The sequence below is a fragment of the Odocoileus virginianus genome, chromosome 24 (assembly GCF_023699985.2).
Source record: "Odocoileus virginianus isolate 20LAN1187 ecotype Illinois chromosome 24, Ovbor_1.2, whole genome shotgun sequence".
NCBI lineage: Eukaryota > Metazoa > Chordata > Mammalia > Artiodactyla > Cervidae > Odocoileus > Odocoileus virginianus.
Window position 1 is genome coordinate 24,633,808 of NC_069697.1, and position 19,064 is coordinate 24,652,871.

At 52.5% G+C, this 19,064-nt stretch overlaps 2 protein-coding genes and 1 long non-coding RNA gene across 6 annotated transcripts in view; 2 read left to right on the forward strand and 1 right to left on the reverse strand.

Moving 5' to 3' along the window:
* The window catches only part of RARG (retinoic acid receptor gamma), a 15,532-nt gene extending 14,127 nt beyond the window's left edge, over window positions 1-1,405 (forward strand). For both annotated transcript variants that reach the window (XM_020895053.2, XM_020895054.2), the window contains exons 7-8: window positions 231-389; window positions 1,077-1,405. In XM_020895053.2, the coding sequence (XP_020750712.1) occupies window positions 231-389; window positions 1,077-1,276 (359 nt within the window). In that variant the 3' untranslated portion in view covers window positions 1,277-1,405. The remainder of the gene's footprint in view (window positions 1-230; window positions 390-1,076) is intronic.
* On the reverse strand, window positions 614-3,283 carry LOC110138227 (uncharacterized). The gene is made up of 2 exons (XR_002314154.2): window positions 3,092-3,283; window positions 614-935 (listed from the first exon to the last, which is right to left on the reverse strand). It is a non-coding gene; the product is annotated as an uncharacterized lncRNA (long non-coding RNA).
* Window positions 3,276-18,528, forward strand: ITGB7 (integrin subunit beta 7). 3 transcript variants are annotated; one of them, XM_020895041.2, is made up of 16 exons: window positions 4,430-4,488; window positions 4,782-4,805; window positions 9,836-10,039; window positions 11,753-11,954; window positions 12,034-12,204; window positions 13,074-13,315; window positions 13,680-13,838; window positions 14,113-14,208; window positions 14,376-14,465; window positions 15,471-15,623; window positions 15,921-16,114; window positions 16,445-16,668; window positions 16,912-17,131; window positions 17,257-17,465; window positions 17,790-17,950; window positions 18,210-18,528. In XM_020895041.2, the coding sequence occupies exons 3-16, from the start codon at window positions 9,839-9,841 to the stop codon at window positions 18,288-18,290; spliced, it is 2,403 nt and encodes an 800-aa protein (XP_020750700.2). In that variant the 5' UTR covers window positions 4,430-4,488; window positions 4,782-4,805; window positions 9,836-9,838; the 3' UTR covers window positions 18,291-18,528. The 3 variants fall into 3 exon arrangements, with proteins under 3 accessions (XP_020750699.2, XP_020750702.2, XP_020750700.2); XM_020895040.2 differs by lacking the exons at window positions 4,430-4,488; window positions 4,782-4,805 and adding an exon at window positions 3,276-3,844; XM_020895043.2 differs by lacking the exon at window positions 4,782-4,805 and having other exon boundaries at window positions 4,417-4,488.
* The last annotated feature ends 536 nt before the right edge of the window (window positions 18,529-19,064 follow it).

The window sequence follows — 19,064 nt, forward strand, 5'->3', positions numbered from 1 at the left end:
GATTCTTTACCTACTGAGCCAGCAGGGAAGCCCTGGGCAGAAGTGATTTACCAGAGAAAACCTCTTGCCGGGAGGGGGAATGGTATAGGGGTTGGAGCAGGGAAGATGGCCTGAATGGGGCTCACGGTCAGGGTTTGGGGCCTGGAGGGCCACAGGGCAGGGCCCCTTGGGATCAGCCACTTGCCTCTGTCTTCCGCATCTCCCTCACTCACCTGTGCCTGTCCCCACAGACCGCATGGATCTGGAGGAGCCTGAGAAAGTGGACAAGCTGCAGGAACCTCTGCTCGAAGCCCTGAGGCTCTATGCCCGGCGCCGGCGGCCCAGTCAGCCCTACATGTTCCCCAGGATGCTCATGAAGATCACTGACCTCCGGGGCATCAGCACCAAGGGTTAGTCGGGAGCGAGCCTCCCCTCTGTCTTCTCGGGACTGCCGGTCTCCCAGGTCAGGCAGAGACAAGGGCAGAGTGGGTTAGAATCAGGCAGCCTGCACTCGCGTCCTCGCTCTGCTACATACTAGTGGGAACACTTGGTGCAAAATACCTTTCCTTTTTGTACCTTGTTTTTCTGTTTGTGAGGATGAAATAAGTTGACACACAACAGGCTTACAACTGTGCTGAGTTATAAAGTTCAATGCCTCCTGCCCTGGACAGAGGAGATGTTTTCATTATCACAGGAAGGTTGATTGGACTGTGTTGGTTCAGGAGGATACCTGGCAGACAGTGTTTGATAAATGTTAGTCCTAGTGGTAAATGTTATTAAGAACAGCCCTAAGAACAGCTGGCAAGCCATGGGCTTATGGAGGGGGTCCAGGGTGTGTGGCTGGAAGGAGGGCACTGTGTGATCTTGGAGGAGACGGCCTGAAAGGAATGGCGGGCTGTGGGCTTGGCAGAGAAGACAGGCAGAGTCTCCAGGCAGAGGTGTGGTCCCCAGGAGCTCTAGAGTGGAAAGAGGGTGAGAAAGAGGCAGACAGAGGTAACAGGCCTGTGCTGGGAGCCCGAGAGGGCAGTGAGGCAGAGTTAGGGAGGCTGCTGTAGGGCCTGTACCTAAGCCTGAACCTCCTTGTTCCTCCACTGCAGGAGCAGAAAGGGCCATCACCCTGAAGATGGAGATTCCAGGCCCGATGCCTCCCCTGATCCGAGAAATGCTGGAGAACCCCGAAATGTTTGAGGACGACTCCTCGCAGCCTGGCCCTCACCCCAAGGCCTCCAGCGAGGATGAGGTTCCCGGGGGCCAGGGCAGAGGGGGCCGCAGCCCCCATCCTGACCAGGGTCCCTGACTTCCCCTGCCTTGGGGGTTGGGGCTCCAGGCAGCAGACTGACCATCTCCCAGACACCGCCAGTGACTGGGGGAGGACCTGCTCTGCCCTCTCCCCACCCCTTCCAATGAGCTCCTTGTTTTTGCCAAAGTTTCCAGGGGTGCCTCTGTGTTCATCCCCATCTTGCTCTAACCGGCTCCCTCTCCAGTCCTGGGGGCCTGCCCTCTTCCCTCCAGGAGAGAGGGCAGAGGGGTGAGCCTGGGTTTGGACTTTGAAATCTTAGCACTGCCCCTCACACACCAGGGTCCAGGCCCCCCAGGGCAGGAGGAAGACCCTTCATTCCACAGCCCCTTCCTCTGCTGGGTGCTTAGGCCTCTGGGAGCAAACAGGAACACTAGAGACCAAAAAGGGGGCTGTAGGGGGAGGGCTGAGCCCACCCTCTGCCCGTCCTTGGTGCCTAATGCTGCATGAGGCACCTGCCGGGTGCATCCTGCCCACAGTGCCCCATCCTCATGCCAGCTCAGAGTGGGGCAGCCCGGGCCCTGCATTTCTGTTGGGGGGGCAGAGGGTGAGAGGGACAGGTGTGGATAGCTCCACACCTCTTCACTGGGGCCTCCGTTACAAGCCCCTCCCCCAGCTCTGCCACGTGCCTTGGGCCCCCCCTGCCCCTCATCTCAGCCACGGGGCAGGGACCCTCCTACACTACAGAGGGGCCAGGGGATCCCTCTCCCCCTAGTGCCTTCCCCCTTGACCCCCCAGAGCAGCTTGGCCCATGGAGAGGTGGGATGGGCACTGCTTAGCTGATCCCGCCCTGACCCAGAGGAAGCCTCTATTTATTTATTAGCTTTTGTTTACACCCTGGAATTGACCCCTTCCTCCAGGGGACTTGGGAGGGGGACCCCAGGGCCCCTGTGACCCCTCCCTTCCTCCAATCCCCAGTTTGTATTTAGCTGCCAAATAAGATTCCCACTGGCTCCCCTTTTTCTCTGGGGGGTCCGGGTGCTGTCCCCTCCCCTCTGTTTACATTTCTCCTCCACCTCCGCCCCCCGCCCCGCTGTATCGCATATTGCTGAGTTTTCTATTTTTGCAAAATAAAGTGATGGAAACTCATGGGATGTGGCTCCCTGGGGTTGGGAGGGGGGGGGGGAAGCAACCAGGTGACCTGGAGAGGGACTAGATGAGGAGGGTGGATCATGCAGGCTTCTTAGGGCAACTGGGAAATCGTGAGATTCACTGAGTGGGTGTGGTGGGAGGCGGACCCAAAGGGAGTCCACAAGGGCCCATCCTGAACGTCTGGGCCTCCCATGTTCACCAGGCGTGGGTGCTTAGATTGGACTTTGTGAACCTCCAGGAAGGTGCTGGGCCTCAGAGGTCTTTAAGCTGTCCCCACCCCCAGTTCTGTAGACCTGCACATCTGCCCTTCTCTGGGGAGGGAGTCGTTGCTGTTTCATTTGGTTCTCAGGAGGGTCCCTGGCCCCAGAAGAAAAGAAGCGCGGTGTACATCTCAGTTACAGTGTGTCTGTTTTACGCCAACCCCTCACCCCATGAGCCGCCCCCCACCCTGCGACCCCAGGATCACCTTCTGAGTCGGTTGTCTACCCTTTCTAAGCCCACCCTTCTCTCCATGACCCTGCGTGCCCTCCACAACCCCACTCTTACCTTCCTTCTGTCCTAATTCCTCTCCTTGCCTCTGCATGCCGTAGACCCTGCAGCACCCCAACCTCAGCCCCACTGCCTTTGACCTCTGCCACTGCACCCCTGGACACTCCCCGGACCCCTGTGACTCCCCATCCACGCCCACCCCTCCCTTCTTCCCTGGGATAGCGCCCTGCCTACCTGTGCTTGGCTGTCTTTACTGAGGACCTGTGTACATGGGGGAGAGAGGCTGAGGATGTGGGCGCAGGGGACGAGAGAAGAGGGGAAAAGCAGAAGAAGAAAGTGAAAGAAGCTCTAGAGGAAACCACAGGGCCTGTAGGGAAGGAGGGGTCATTGCTGTGGCAACCCCAGTTGTGGGGGAAGGGCAAGAGGTCTGAGAGCCAGAGGCTGGCTGAAGCCCACCCAGAGGAGGACCTTCTCCTCTGGCAGCTACAGCCCTCCCACCCACTTGATGTTCACTGAACACTTGCCAGGAGATGGGCTCTGTGGTCCCTGCCCAGTAGAGGAGACAGACCTATGAACAGACATCACATCCAGTTCCTTCTTAAAACTCCCTGTGGTCAACTGCAGGCCTCAACTTCTTTTCCCAGCAGCCTCAGCCTTGGCCTACTCCAGCTGCCATGCAGGTTGCTCGTTTTTGCCCAGCTCACCTCCGCCACCCCCATCCCAGGCTCCACCACTGTTTGACTCCTTGGACTCCCAACCTCATCCTTTGAGCCTGGCCCTGTGCCAGTGTCTCCCAACTTTCCAGCATCTGGATCTTGGAAGTTTTCGTTCTCCCATTTCCATTACTTCTCACCCATCAATTCTCGCTCTTATCCAGCCCCTAGTAAGTGCCATATTCTCCACTAAACAATTGATACAAATAATCTCATTTCATTCTCACAACAATCATATGAGTTTCACTTGACAGATGAAACAGCCACAGGAAGGGTAAGTAAATAACTTAGAGCTGCACTACTGGTAAGTGACAGAGCCAGGGATTTGAACTTTGGCAGTTTGGCTTCAGAGTCAATGTAGTTAACTGTAGTAAATGTAGGTTTTCAGAAAGAACAATAGTCACTAACTTCCCCCTCCTACAGTACTTACTGCCTCCATATTTCTTCCTTCTCATCATGTTCCTATATGAGGAAGTAGAGAGATCATCAGTTTGGGAGGCAGGCAGACTTGGATTTAAATCCAGACCAGTTAGTTTGCTAACTATGTGATCTCGGGCAAAATTCTTTACCTTGTACTTCTAAGCCTCTACGTCTGTAAAATTAGGGGGCTGGGGGAAGTTTCACACCTATGTCGTGAGGTTCTTGTGAGGATGAATTATAACATTATGATGATATATCCAGTGCACAATAGGTACTCAGTAGATGAGCTTCCTTCTTCGAGATCCCTGTGTCACCAACTCCCTTGACCCATATGCACCCTTATCTGCTCCGTCGTCTCCTAGATCAGTCACCCCCACCACCCCCAAGTCTCCCCCACCCCGGGGTGTGTCACTTCCTCCTCTGCAGCCTCCCAGATCAGTACACAAAGGCTGCTGCTACTGCCGGAGGAAGGGCTGCTCCGCACGCAAGTACGCACCTGTGAGTACCAGGGCACCAGCCCTTCTGCCTCCTCTCGCTACCCAGCCAGGCCCCACCTGGTCCCAGCCTCCTGGGAAGAAGGCTGTGGCCTGAAGACACCCAGGGTTCAGCTGAGTCTTGAGAAGGGCTCTGAAATCTCTGCATTCCCAAGATCTCCTGTTCCTTTCCCCTCAATCCAGTTTCGCAAACCCTCCCTCCCCTCACCCATCTCTCCTGGGTTGGTTTCCCAAGAGTGGGACTGGAGACAGGAAAAGGAGGTAGGGGATGTATGAGCTCCATCATTTGCTTTACAGCTATGTGTCAAGGACTAATACAAGGTAAGGTTCCCCCCATATTACTCCCCAGCTGCCGAGCCTGCTGCCTAACGCCTTGTGCTCCCCTCAGGCCTCCTCCCCTTGGGCAGATCCCACACTCCCTGGAGACAGTGGCTCAGTGGCTCAGTTCTGTCTCCTTGTGATGCTGAGTGGGCAGCAGAGGTTCCTCCTGACTTGGGAGTTCTGGATGGGTGGGGAAGATGCTCTGTTTCTCAGTGACTGAGGGGGCAATAGGGTATAGGAGTCAGAATTAAGTCTGGGAAAATGGACAACCCAGAGGGAGCAAAGGGAAGATCAAAGAAGACCCCAAGGAAAGAGAAAGGGGATGAGGGAGAGCTCATGGGGACTGGTGCAGAGAAGGTGAAACTTTCCATGAAGATGGGGCCTGGGCTGGAGGGGAGGAAAGCAGCGCACAAAGTGAGAGGCCTGGTCGGTGTCAGTTCCTGCCTCTGTTCAAGTTCGCTGGGGACCCTGGGCACGTCACTCACCAGTTCTGGGATTCAGGTTTCCATCTGTGAAAAGACGGGGTTGAAATGGATTTTTCCATTCCATGTTTAGGATCAGAGGGGGAACAGAAGTAAAATGAAGAACTGTAAAGAAGTGGAGAAGAGAAAAGCAGACTAGAGGTGTAATCAGATTTATGAATAGGAAGGGGAGAGAGAAAGGGAAAGACAGATTAAGATACAATTGGTGGCAAGTCCTGCATCCCAAGGAGGGGAGAAGGGGGTTGGGGGGACATGTCCAGGGCCGCATTTAGGGGAGATGAGCAACTCCTGGGAAACCAGTGTGGCCCAGAGCCCCACCTGTGAGAGATGAGTCAAAACTTGTGCTGTAGCATCCCCAGCCTGGGCAACCACAGGCGAGCCGAGCCAGCAAGTCTGAGGTTAAGCAGAGGATGAGCCCTGGGCTGGTCTCTCTGCCAGAGGGTGGAGGCTCTGTTAAATATATATCTACTACGCCTGAGGTCACAGGTGGTGGGGAGCAGGACGGGGGCGGTCAGCGGCTTGACACCCCACCCCTTCCCCACACCCCATGTCGAATGTCTGGTACTGAGTCTCAGCCCAGGCTGAGAAGGATGTTGATGCTTCCTGAAGGAGTGAGCTGGCATTTCAAATGATGGTTGTGTGAACTGTCGCAGCCCTTCAGGTCATGTCGGTTATGTCTGCACTGCTCACCAGGATTACAAATGATTCCTATTTATTAACCCTACAAATCCTCTTCCAGGGTTTATCCTATTAATACAACATGCACACCTGTGAAATGATAAATCCAAGAATTTTCACTGCAGTATTGTTTATAATAGTGAACAGTTAGAAACAACATAAATTCTCATCACAAAGACTAAATACAACATGACATATCCATGCAATGGAAATCTATACAGAACAAGGGAATTCTTTATTTCTTGGGTAGTGGGAACTCCAAGAAAAGTAGTGAAACTGAGGAAGATGCAAAACTGGCTGCAAAGTATTCTAGCATTTGTGGAATTCTATCATTTGATTCTATCACTTGAAGACTATATGTATGTTCATGTTAGTTTGTATATACACTAAAAATCTCTTGAAAGATGACAAGCAACAAAAAATACTAATAATGATGGTCATTTGCTTGGTGTAAGTGTGGAAACTGAGGTGGACTGGGAATAGGAGAGGGACATTTCTCATGATCTTAACTTTTTTATTTTTAACATTGTGTTAAAATACACATCAAATCGATTATTTAACCCATTTTAAGTGTATAATTCAGTGGCATTAGGTACATTCACAATGTTGTGTAACCATCACTGTTATCTAGTTCCAGAACTTTCTCTTCACTCCAAAAGGAAACCGTCCATTAAGCAGTAATTTCTCATCCTCCCCTCGTCCCCAACCGTCAGCAGTCACTAAGCTACTTTCTGTCTCTATGGAGTTATCTAGTTGGGCTAGTTCATATAAATGGAGGTGTATAATGTGTGCTTGTCCGTGACTAGTTTTGTTCATTGAACATCATGTTTTCAAGGCTCATCCATGTTGTAGCATGTATCGATACTTCATTTTTATTTTTTATTTTTTACTTCATTCTTTTTTATGGCCAAATAATATTTTGTTGTATGGATATGCCATATTTTATCCATTCATCAGGTGGGCATTTCTGGTGGGCATTCATCAGGTAGGTTGTTTCTGCCTTTCAGCCATGGTAAATGGTACTGCGATGAAGAATCTTGCACAAGTCTGTGTTTGCTTAAACATCTGTTTTCAGTTCTTTTAGGGATATCCTTAGGGGTAGAATTGTCAAGTGCCAGGGTGATTCTGTGCTTTAACTTCATGAAGAATCACCAAACTGTTTTCCACAGTTGCTGTACCATTTTACATTCCACCAGCAATGTATGATGGTTCCATTTTCTCTGCATCCTCATCTACTTATTTTCTATGTTTTTTTTTTTTTTTAAACTCTAGCCATCTTAGTGGGTGTGAAGTGGTATCTCACTGTGGTTTTGATTTGCATTTCCCTGAAGGCTAATCATGTTGAGCATTCTTTAATCTGTTGTTCATCACTTATTAATCTTCTTTAAAGAAACATCTAAGTCCCTTGCTTATTTTAAAGTAGGTTGTTTTTCTCTTTGTTGTTGAGGTGTAAGAGTTCTTTATATATTCTGGATACTTGACAGATATGTGATTTGCAAATATTTTCTCCCATCCTGTGGTCTGTCTCTTCACTTTCTTGATAATGTCCTTTAAAGCACAAAAGTTTAAAATTTTGAAGTTCAGTTTATCTATCTCCTTTTGTTGCTTGTGCTTTTGATGTCGTAGCTAAGAATCCACTGTCAAGTCCAAAATTTTGAAGATTTACCCCTATATTTTTTCCTAGGCATTTATAGTTTATGAACTTATGCTTAGGTCTTTGGTCCATTTTCAGTTAATTTTTGTGTATGTTGTGAGGTAGAAGTCCAACTTTATTCTTTTAAATGTGGATATTCAGTCATTCTAGCACCTTTTGATGAAGACTTCTTTCTGTATTGAATGGTTTGGCATCTTTGTTGAAAATCAATTGGCCATAAAGGGATGGACTTGTATATTTCTTTCTTTTATTTACTTAATGCTTTTGGCTGTGCTGGGTCTTCGTTGCTTTGCAAAGGGTCTCTCTAGTTGCTTCAAGCAGGAGCTACTCTGTTGTAGTGCGTGGACTTCTTATTGTGGTGGCTTCTCTTGTTGCGGGCAGAGGCTTTAGGTGCATGGGCCTCAGGAGTTGCAGCACACTGGCTTGGTGGTTGCAGCTTGCGGGCGCTAGAGCTCAAGCACAATAGTTGTGGTACACGGGCTTAGTTGTCCCACGGCATGTGGAATCTTCCTGAATCAGGGATCGAACTTGTGTCCCCAGCCAGATTCTTAACCAGTGGATCACCAGGCAAGTCTAGATTTGTATATTTCTGAACTCTCAATTCTATTCCATTGATCTCTTTGCCTGTCCTTATGCCAATACTATGGGCTTTTCAGGTGGATCAGTGGGTAAAGAATATGCCTGCAGTGCAGGAGATACAGGAGACGTGGGTTTGATCCTGTGTTGGGAAGATCCCCTGGAGAAGGGCATGACAACACACTCCAGCATGGAGTAGCCTAGAGTAGTCCATGGACATAGGAGCCTGGTGGGCTATAGTCCATAGGGTCACAAAGAGTTGGACACAACTGAAGCTACTGAGCACCCATGCACGCATGCCAATACCACACTGTCTTGATTACAGCAGCTTTGTAGTAAGTTTTGAAAGTGAGAAATGTGAGTCTTCCAATTTTGTTCTTCTTTTTCAAGATTGTTTTGGCTATTCATGCAATGCTATATGAACGTTAGGATCAGCTTTTGCATTTCTATAAAAATAGCCATTGGGATTAACTTTTTGATTTCTGAAACGTGATATTGAATTGCCTATTCAAATTTTAATTAGTAAGTTTCTCTTTGGTTTCGGCAAGTGCTAGGTTTTCATTGCAGTGCGCAGGCTCTTCTTTGTTGCGGCAAGTAGGCAAGTATGTGTTTCTCTACTTGCGATCTCAGGGGCTTCTGTAGAGACAGAAGTCTCTACAGGGGATTCTCTAGGTGCAGCGTGTGGGTTTAGTGACCCTGTGGCATGTGGGATCTTAGTTCTCCAATCAGGGATCAAACTTGCATCCCCTGCATTGGAAGGCGGATTCTTAACCACTGGACTACGAGGGAAGTCCCAATTAATAAGTTTTTAAAATTCTCAAATTTGCCTGGTCTTCCCTATAGGTCATTCCAGGAATTACCCTGACTTCAAGCTCTTTCTCCAAAAATCTAGATCCCCTTTGTGCAATGTACAGTAAAGAGAAAAATTTACCAACTCTGGCCTTCCTTTCTTTTAGACAGCTCTTCTTAAGGTCTAATAGTGATTCTCTTGCTGTCATGTTGGTCAATTACAGCTGATTTCCCTGCCTTTTTCACATACTCCCTCATCTGCTCCAGCATTCTTTCCTGTCATTCCTAATCCCTGACTTCCCACCCCCTCTTATTTAGAGCCCCTGGCCCTCTTCCTTTAGAGTCCAGGGTTGTGAAAGCTACAAGGACTGTCAGATTATTTTTTTTCAGCTCACTTACTTTAGGTTGTGGAAACTAAGGCTCAGAGAGAAAGTCTGACTTGACACCAGCCAGTGAGTGACTGAGACTGGACCAGACCTGGTCCATTTCCTCTCTGTTTTGTTCTCTTTCCACTATAGCTTGGAATTGGTGAATAGGCCTGAGTGCAGACCTTTGTGTATCCATGTCCCCTCTCCAGACTCTTGCTTAGGCCATTTTGTCCACTCTGGCCTCATAGAGTCTGCACACAGGAGGGACGGGTCTTTTCCAAGGCTCCTACCCCAGCCTGGAACTTGCCCTTTCCTGCCATTTTGAAGAAACTGCTGGATCCACAGGGGGAAGTGAAACTATGGGGGGAGATAAAGAGTCGGGGTAGAGTTTTGAGAGGAACAACCACAGGCTAAGTTTAGAGGACCAAGAGTTTGGGGGCCCTTCCTGAGGACCCACGTGACCCCCTTTATATCCTATTACAGACCATGGTGGCTTTGTCAATGGTCCTTGTTTTCCTGCTGGCCCTGAGCAGAGGTGAAAGTGAATTGGACGCCAAGAGCACATCCCCACAGGAGGCCACAGTGTGGAGGGATCCCAATCTGTCCCTGCCAGGGTCCTGCCAGCCAGCTCCCTCCTGCCAAAAGTGCATCCTCTCACACCCGAGCTGTGCATGGTGCAAGCAACTGGTAAAGATGGGCCTGTGGCCTCTGAACCGTGTCTGTGTGTGTGTGTGCAACCTGGATATACAAGTATGATTGTGTGGGCACATGTGTGACTTTCTGGGTACACTCTGTAGTCCTGTATATGACTGAGTTTGTGCACATATGACTTCTGTCTCTGATTATATGTGTGTGGGCACACACATGTATGCAAGATTCCTCTGCATATATGTTTGTCTGCATCTGTGTATCTGTGTATATATGGAGAAGACTTGTGACCTTAAACTTGGAGGAAGCATGTTTTTGCTGAACTCTTCTTTGTGTATAGTGAGAGGGATCTTTTGTGGGTATACCCATGAAAAAGTGTATTTGTCAACTTGGGGCTGTCAAAATACCATAGACTGGGGGGCTTAAGTGACAGGAATTTATTTCACAAACAAATTGATTGAGGATGTGAAATCCCAGATCAAGGTGGTAGCTGATTCAGTTCCTAGATTCTCTTCCTGGCTTGCCAATGGGCTGCAGACAAGTGCTCTGGTGTTTCTTCTTATAGGGATCTAATCAATAGATCATGAGGCCTCTACTTGCATGACCTCATCTAACCTTAATTTATTCTCTAAGGCCCCAACTCCACATACTATCATGTTGGGGGTCAGTCCACTGCAGAAAGTGCATGATTGGGTTTCTGGATCTGGGTTGGGGGTGAAGATATGTTCCTGGGTATGCAGCAGGATAGGCTGGGAGGGTAGGCTGGAAGGAGCTGGAAGCCTGTGGGCTTTGGGGCAAAGGCCTGAACTACCTAAGTGGCAAGAAGGATGGCGGGGGTGGGGGTGGGGTTGGCGTGGAGAGGGTGTCTCCCTGGCTGGTCAAACAAAGCTGTTCTTTGTTCAGGCCTTAGAGAGACAGGGCTCTGGTGCAGCAGAGCACGAGGGGTGCCTGAGCTGGGGGGATGGGGCAGAACTGTCTCACAGGAAATGGGGAGTTAGATGAGATAAGAAATGCGGGCACACTCAAGGGAAGACAGAGCTCCAGGGCTGAGCGGGTCCAGGAGAAAAGGCACGTAGTGAATCTGGGAGGCCTGGAAGAGGAAGACAGAGTCAGCAGGAGGCAGAGAGCAGAGGTGCTAGGCCAGAGGAGCCAGGCAGGGACTCTTGGGCTAGCTGGGTATGTGTCAGTCTCCTCCAGTCCCCAGACCAGAGTCTGGCACCTGGGCTGAGAAACTGCTCTAACCATTTCCTTCCCCTGTGGCTCCCCAGCCAGTCCTGGGGTACCAGACACACTGAGGGGAAGGGGGTATCCTCTTCTGTCCCTATCGTTTCCCTTCCCAGTAACTGTCTTAATCTGACCCCCTTCCCATTTCGGCCTGAGTTTGCAGGGGAGGTTGGACTAGGAGAACAGGTTCTTCGTTTTTTAATGGTAGTGAGGTCCCTAAGATCTCAGCAGGAACTCTGCCCTGCTGGGGGAGGTGAGAGGTAGGTATCTGGTGGAAAGGGGGTGTCGGGATAAGGGTAGGAGAAGGGGGATGCTGCAGGAAGTGGGCTCTGGACAAGGAAGAAAGTTCGAGGTTGAGGGTAGCTGTGGCAGGAAGGGAGGGGAGGGGATTGGGGGTGGGTGCGGAGCTCAGGGAGTTGCCACACACGGGAGGGCGTGGAAGTGGCCAGGATGGCAGGGTGGTTCTGGGAGCCGGGCTGAGGGTTTCGGGGGATCAGGGATCCCCACGCACCTCCCCTTGCCGCGCAGAACTTCACGGCGTCCGGGGAGGCGGAGGCGCGGCGCTGTGCTCGGCGAGAAGAGCTGCTGGCCCGGGGCTGCCTCCCGGGGGAACTGGAGGAGCCCCGCGGCCAGCAGGAGGTGCTGCAGGACGACCCGCTCAGCCAGGGCACCCGCGGCGAGGGGGCCACCCAGCTGGCGCCGCAGCGGGTCCGGGTCATGCTGCGGCCGGGTGAGTTAGGGGGTAGTGGGTAGTCAGGCCGGGGGCTGGGATTCCACCGCGCCCGCTGACCTCCCCACCACACCCGTAGGGGAGCCCCAGCAGCTCCCGGTCCGCTTCCTTCGAGCGGAGGGCTACCCCGTGGACCTGTACTACCTTATGGACCTGAGCTACTCCATGAAGGACGACCTGGAGCGCGTGCGACAGCTCGGGCACGCGCTGCTGGTGCGCTTGCAGGAGGTCACCCACTCCGTGCGCATCGGTAAGCCCCGCGGAGCCCTGCCCGCCCCTGCCTGCCTTCTGCCTCTAACCAGCCGCACCCCAGCCTCTGCCAATGTCTAGGACACACAAGGGCCTCACCTGCCCTCTCCTGTCCACCCCCACACTCCAAGAAAGTAATCGGGAAGATTCCCTGGAGCAGGGATAGGTTACCCACGCCAGTATTCCTGGGCTTCCCTGGTGGCTCAGACAAAAAGAATCCGCCTGCAACGAGGGAGACCTGGGTTCGATCCCTGGGTTGGGACGATCCCCTGGAGGAGGGCATGGCGACCCACTTATTATTCTTGCCTGGAGAATCCCATGGACAGAGGAGCCTGGCAGCCTCCAGTCTACAGGGTTGCAGAGTCGGACACCACTGAGTGACTAAACATAGGACAAGAAAGTAAAGGGAGGGTTTATTTAAGTGAAAGTATGCTCTCAAGGGGAGAGAGAGCAGGCAGACTCAGGTGAGAGGCTGCCCTGAGTTTTCTGTTGTTTTTTCCCTGGAAGCCGGTTACCTGGGGCTTAGAAATGAAGGGGCAGAACACTTGTGCCCTCTCCTGGTTTCTAACAGACCTGGCCAGGCCACGGGTTCCTGATATCTATCCCTAGAGACATCTTCTAGGTCAGAGCTAGGGGAGGTTTAAGAGTCAGTCCTGTAGGACCCCTCATTTTACTGGAAGGGTAACTGAGGCCCCGAATCTGGAGAGACTGTGTTCAGACAGGTCCCAGGGTCAGACGTGCCCTAGACGTACCACCTGGACACTCCCCTGATGCCATGTCTCCTGGCCAAGGTATAAATGCACCATCCCTGGTACACCTTCTGCTCTCATCCCTTCTGTTCACCATCCCCTGCTTCATGATTCCTCCCAGGCTTTGGCTCCTTCGTGGACAAAACGGTGCTGCCCTTCGTGAGCACAGTTCCCTCCAAGCTTCGCCACCCCTGCCCCTCCCGGCTGGAGAGCTGCCAGTCACCCTTCAGTTTTCACCATGTGCTGTCCCTCACTGGGGATGCAGAGGCCTTTGAGCGGGAGGTGGGACGCCAGAACGTGTCTGGCAACCTGGACTTGCCCGAAGGTGGCTTTGATGCCATTCTGCAGGCTGCCCTCTGCCAGGTGAGGAGGTGGGGAGGGTCTTTGAGTTGAATGAGCTGGTTGGAGCCAAGATGGGCATCTGCGGTTAGTCAGTGCACAATTTTAGGGGGTGCCCTTTGTATTATAGTCCATATAGTTTGCACATTTATTTTGACAATTTCCTGGTGGGTTGAAGTGAAATGTCTAGAGGAAGAGGCACACTTTTCTAATTTACAAGGCCTCCACTAGCAGCAACTCTATTTGGGAAGAGTTGAAGCTGGAGACAGGGGGATGGACAAACTGAATCAGGATGAGGCCGGCCAAATCCTTGGCTAGTAGAGCTGGTGGGGGTAGCTCAAGGGCCCTCCATGCTCAGGTGCACAGCCTACCACCCACCCCACTCCAGGAGCAGATTGGCTGGAGAAATGTGTCCCGCTTGCTGGTGTTCACATCGGATGACACATTCCACACAGCTGGGGACGGCAAGCTGGGCGGCATCTTCATGCCCAGCGACGGGCACTGCCACTTGGACAGCAATGGCCTCTACAGTCGTAGCCCAGAGTTTGTGAGTCGCCGCCCTTTCCCGCCCTCCCCGTGGGAGCCACATCTCTTCTCCTCCCAGGACCTCTCCCTGTGGCCTCACTGTCCCTACGGTGACCACCCTGCCCTCTTCCCCAGCAGTTCCTCCTCTCCATGTCCCTCCATGCCTCAGACAAACCCAAGTCACTCCACTCCCCAGCCCCTCCCCTCCTAGCTGGTGGAACCCTGGATTTGCTGGGCACCTTGCATTCTGTGAGGGGGGCCTGGGGTACTCACCTTGTCTCCACTCCTTGCTCCAGGACTATCCCTCCGTGGGTCAGGTAGCCCAGGCCCTCTCTGCGGCAAACATCCAGCCCATCTTTGCTGTCACCAGCGCCACACTGCCTGTCTACCGGGTGAGAGCTGTGTGAATGCCAAACCCTCCCATGCCCAGCCTTTCTCAGCTCCCTCAAAGGCCCATCTTCCTCTCCCGATATGCCCTCCTTCCAGACTCCCCCCCCCCCCACAAGCTTCTTTCCTGAGAGTTGTGACCCACCATTTCCCTCAACTCCCCCCATTGCAGGAGCTGAGTAAGCTGATTCCCAAGTCTGCAGTGGGGGAGCTGAGTGAGGACTCCAGCAATGTGGTGCAGCTCATCATGGATGCTTATAATGTGAGGGGCTGGGGGGGGGGGCACTGGGGAAAGTGGAAAGGGACCCCCAGGTAGGATTACAGAACTAAGAGGACAATCACCTGTTGGTATCGCACCCCACAGCTCCTGCCTACGGTCTGTGTGTGTGTAACAGCTCATTCACTCAGTCTTGCACTCATTTGTAAATCTCAAGTGCCTGATTTGTGCAGGGCATGAAGCACTGCTCTGGGCAAGAAAGGGAATTAATATTGATTTTTATTTCATGCCAAGCACCTTCCCAAGTACACACTGTTTGCTGTCTCATTTACTCCACTAAAACCCCACCCTGCTTGGAAATTATTATTCTAGTTTTATCCATGGGGATACAGACGCAGGGAGGAGGCTAAGTGACTTGCCCAAGGTCACACAGATAACAGACGCAAGGGCTGGCACTTGTCCCCTGGCCAGTCTATACATAAAGAATGTGATATCTGGAGATTGCCTTCACTATAAGTTTAGCAATAATTCAGAGATATTCTTCACAAGAACCATAGAATTTTACAGGTAGACCATAAACATTCATGTTTCTTGGGCTTAGGTCTTATCTCTGCAACTTGACTGTAGGCTTCTTGATAAGAGAGACTGTGTTCTAAACCCATGGTGAGAAAATGTGAGACAATATCAAATTTCCGAGGACAAACTTAACTGAAAGAATCTGCTCTTGAGACCTTGGGTGCTCACAGATTACATGTCCAGACATGAGGTTTGAAAAACACAGCTACTGCATGTTTACAGCGCTGGCTAGCCTGAGCCCCACCAGGTCTTTGCTGCAGCGGCAATGAAATGCCATGTTAGAGACCTCTGGACCCTGTGTTCTCGCTCAAGGCTATCCCAGGTCCTTCCTGCAGAAGCTCCTCCTGACTGGGCAGAACGGAAGAAGCCCCCAGGTGGGCTGAGGGTGGGGTTCCAGCAGGATGTGGAACAGCTGAAGAAGGCGTGAGGTGTAACTGGCCTTCACATGGTCACTGTCTCTCGCTCTTTCCCCAGAGCCTGTCATCCACTGTGACCCTTGAACACGAACACTCTCTTCTCCCTCCGGGGGTCCACATCTCTTACAAATCTCAGTGTGGGGATTCTGAGAAGAGACAGGGTGAAGCTGGCGACCGGGGCCAGTGCAACGACGTCCGATTCAACCAGATGGTGAGAAGGAAGGGTGTGGGGGTGGGAGGGGGAAATTGAGCAGGCAGGAGGGGATGGGGGGACAGGCCTGGGAAACAGTGTAAAAAGCCTGGGGTAGCCCTCCACCCGTCGTCTCTGAGACACTTCAATGAGCAGCTTCCTCAAATGTGTTTCTAGGAGATGGGTGTTAGCATGACCCTGTCCCTTCATTTGCTAAGTAGGGTTCTCGATGACCAATGGGTTTGGGGTGTGTGTATGTGCACCGGAGTGTGTATGCACACAGGGTCTTAGTATGATTTCCGCCTGTCCCGTCCTCAGGTGAATTTTTTGGTTACCTTCAAAGCTACCCGCTGCCTCCCAGAGCCTCATCTGCTGAGGTTCCGAGCCCGTGGCTTCTCCGAGGAGCTGACTGTGGAGTTGCACACACTGTGTGGCTGTAACTGCAGTGACGCCCAGCTCCAGGCTCCTCACTGCAGTGATGGCCAGGGCCACCTCCAGTGTGGGGTGTGCAGGTGAGGGCCTACTTCCCTTCATACGCAGGGCTCCCCCGTACTCCTCTCACCCTGTCTTCCATCCCTCCACCGGCGACTCTGTCTCTAGCTTTCTTTTTCGTAGACCTCCCAAGACTCCACCCTGATTTTCACCTCCTGAAGCTTCTTCCCTCCGCTGGAACTCCCCCTGCTCTTCTGCTGCTCGGTACTCCATAATAGTCCATACACCTCTCAGCTGCTGCTCTCTCAGCTATCTTGAGATCTTAGGTTTAGAGGGTTTGGGGAAAGGCAGGTCAAGACATGGTCAAATTCTCTGATCGCCCCTTTCCCTCTCCTCCCTCCCCCTCCCAGCTGTGTCCCCGGCCGCCTGGGTCGACTCTGTGAGTGTTCAGAGGCTGAGCTGTCCTCCCCGGATCTGGAGTCTGGGTGCCGGGCCCCCAATGGCACAGGGCCCCTGTGCAGCGGGAGGGGACAGTGCCAGTGTGGACGCTGCACCTGCAGCGGACAGAGCTCTGGACGTCTGTGCGAGTGTGACGATGCCAGCTGTGAGCGACACGAGGGCATCCTCTGTGGAGGTACCTGGAGACTTGGGGAGAAGGGTGGGGTCAGAGTGGCCCTCCAAGGGCACTGAGGCTCTGGGAACTTCTTGATACTAAGGGCAGGAATCAGGCTGGGATGTAGGGGTTGGAGGTTGTCTGACACCCTCAAAAGGGAAATGGATGCACGGGAGCAGATCAGCTCTAGGCAGCCCGTGATGGCATGGGGTGCCAGTGGCTGTGGGGAGTGTGGTTGTCACCCTATGTGTGGCCCTACCTCAGGCTTTGGCCGTTGCCAATGTGGAGTGTGTCACTGTCACGCCAACCGCACGGGCAGAGCATGTGAATGCAGTGGCGACACAGACAACTGTGTTGGTCCTGACGGAGGGCTCTGCAGTGGGCACGGACACTGCAAATGCAACCGCTGCCAGTGTGACAACGGCTACTATGGCGCCCTCTGTGACCAATGCTCAGGCTGCAAGACACCATGTGAGACACACAGGTGAGCCCTCGGGCCTTGCACCTTGGGAACAGGGCTCACTGGGCCCTGCCTGCCCACCTGCTCTTTCTGTGGGTCATCTGGGTGACAACTGTCCAGCTGGTAACTTACTGGTACCCACTGGACAGGGACTGCGCAGAATGCAAAGCCTTTGGGACTGGTCCCCTGGCTACGAACTGCAGCACAGCGTGTGCCCACGCCAACATGACTCTGGTTTTGACCCCTACCCTGGATGACAGCTGGTGCAAAGAGAGGACCCAGGACAACCAGCTCTTTTTCTTTCTGGCAGAGGATGAAGCTGGAGGCAGAGTTGTGCTCACAGTGAGCCCTCCAGAGAGTAAGTGGATAGGGATACTGTGGACATGCCACATGAAGCCCTGCAAGTTTAATGGGTAAGGGGCCAGAACTCTTGAGGTGAAGACGCCAGGCAATCCGGCTGGGGACTGAAGCAGAGCTGTGAACCAAGGAGTGTGCAGATGCCGGATCAAGTGGACCTGGCTAAGGCCCTGAGTGCTGGGATAACCCTGATCCTGTGGAAGTTCCCTTTGCTTTCAATGACAGGCAGGACTAGGGAGGCTGGATGGGGCTGGACACATTGTGGGTGACGGGTGATCAATTTCTAGGCCCTGGCCCCCAGAAGTCCATTGTTTCTTCCCCATAGAGGGAGCAGACCACACCCAAATAATTGTGCTGGGCTGTGTGGGGGGCATCGTGGCAGTGGGACTGGGATTGGTCCTTGCTTATCGGCTCTCAGTGGAGATCTATGACCGCCGAGAATTCCATCGTTTCGAAAAGGAGCGGCAGCATCTCAACTGGAAGCAGGTGATGAGGCTGTCTCCTCCCCCACTGGGGGGGGTTACAGGGGTTTTGCTTTCTGCTTCACCATCCCCAGATCCACCCCATTCCTGCCACGCAACCCCCACCCCAGGCCTGTGCCTCCTCTGCAGGCTTACCCTGGTCCCTCTGCTCATTTCCATTAGTTCCTGGGGTTCCTGCTCAAGTTCTAAACTGGCCTCTTAGACTTAGATAAAAGAGGGGAGTCCTCGGACTTTTCCACATCACCGGCAACTTCTTTCTGCAGGACCACAATCCTCTCTACCAAAGCGCCATCACGACCACTGTCAACCCCCGCTTTCAAGAGGCAGACAGCCCCCTTCTCTGAAGTGGGGAGAGAAAATCACTGCAGAGCTCTCCTTTGGGACGGAAGGAGTTGAGGCGTGGGTCTATCGGCCTCCAGCTTGGCAGGGGGCTGATGCACTGCTGAGTAGGCCCCCATACTTCATTCTCAGAGCAACACTGACACTGAAGGGCTGCCTACTGCCGCAACCTTGCTTCCCTACCTCACAAGGAGTGGGGGCTATCCCACCCATGTATACAATAAAGTCCTATCTGAGAGCTCACCTGTCAGTTTGTTTTACCCCAGGCGAGCCTGGGCCTTGGGAAAGCTCACATGCATTCCTCCTCCTACCACCTGAGGGCAGGGTGGGGGAGAGTTTCTCAAACTTAACTGTGCACGAGATGACACGGGCTGTGATATGGGCTGTGTGGGGAGAAGCAGCAGCACTGGGCTGGGTGGGCCAGTGAATCCTCCTGTGAAGCCGACAAAGGAGTGCTGCAGACCACACTTGGAGAAACACTGCCTTGGCTGGTGTCTAGCCTCGTTCTGTCCTGCTACATGTACTTTCTTTCCTTATTCAGAACAGCCAGCCTGTTTTTACTTCTCCTTGTTGTTCTTCTGCAAAGGGGAGCTCACAGGGTGCTGGAAGTTGTGGGGTGGTTGGTTACATTTGGTGGGGAAAAAAGAAAACTACTTTGGCCCCAGTGAGAAAACTTCTCCCAAGGATATTCTTCCCAAAGAGGAGATGGTATGTACAAAAGCCCCATTTTGTTTTTATTTAAATATCCTAAATATATCACGAAGGAACATACACTGCAC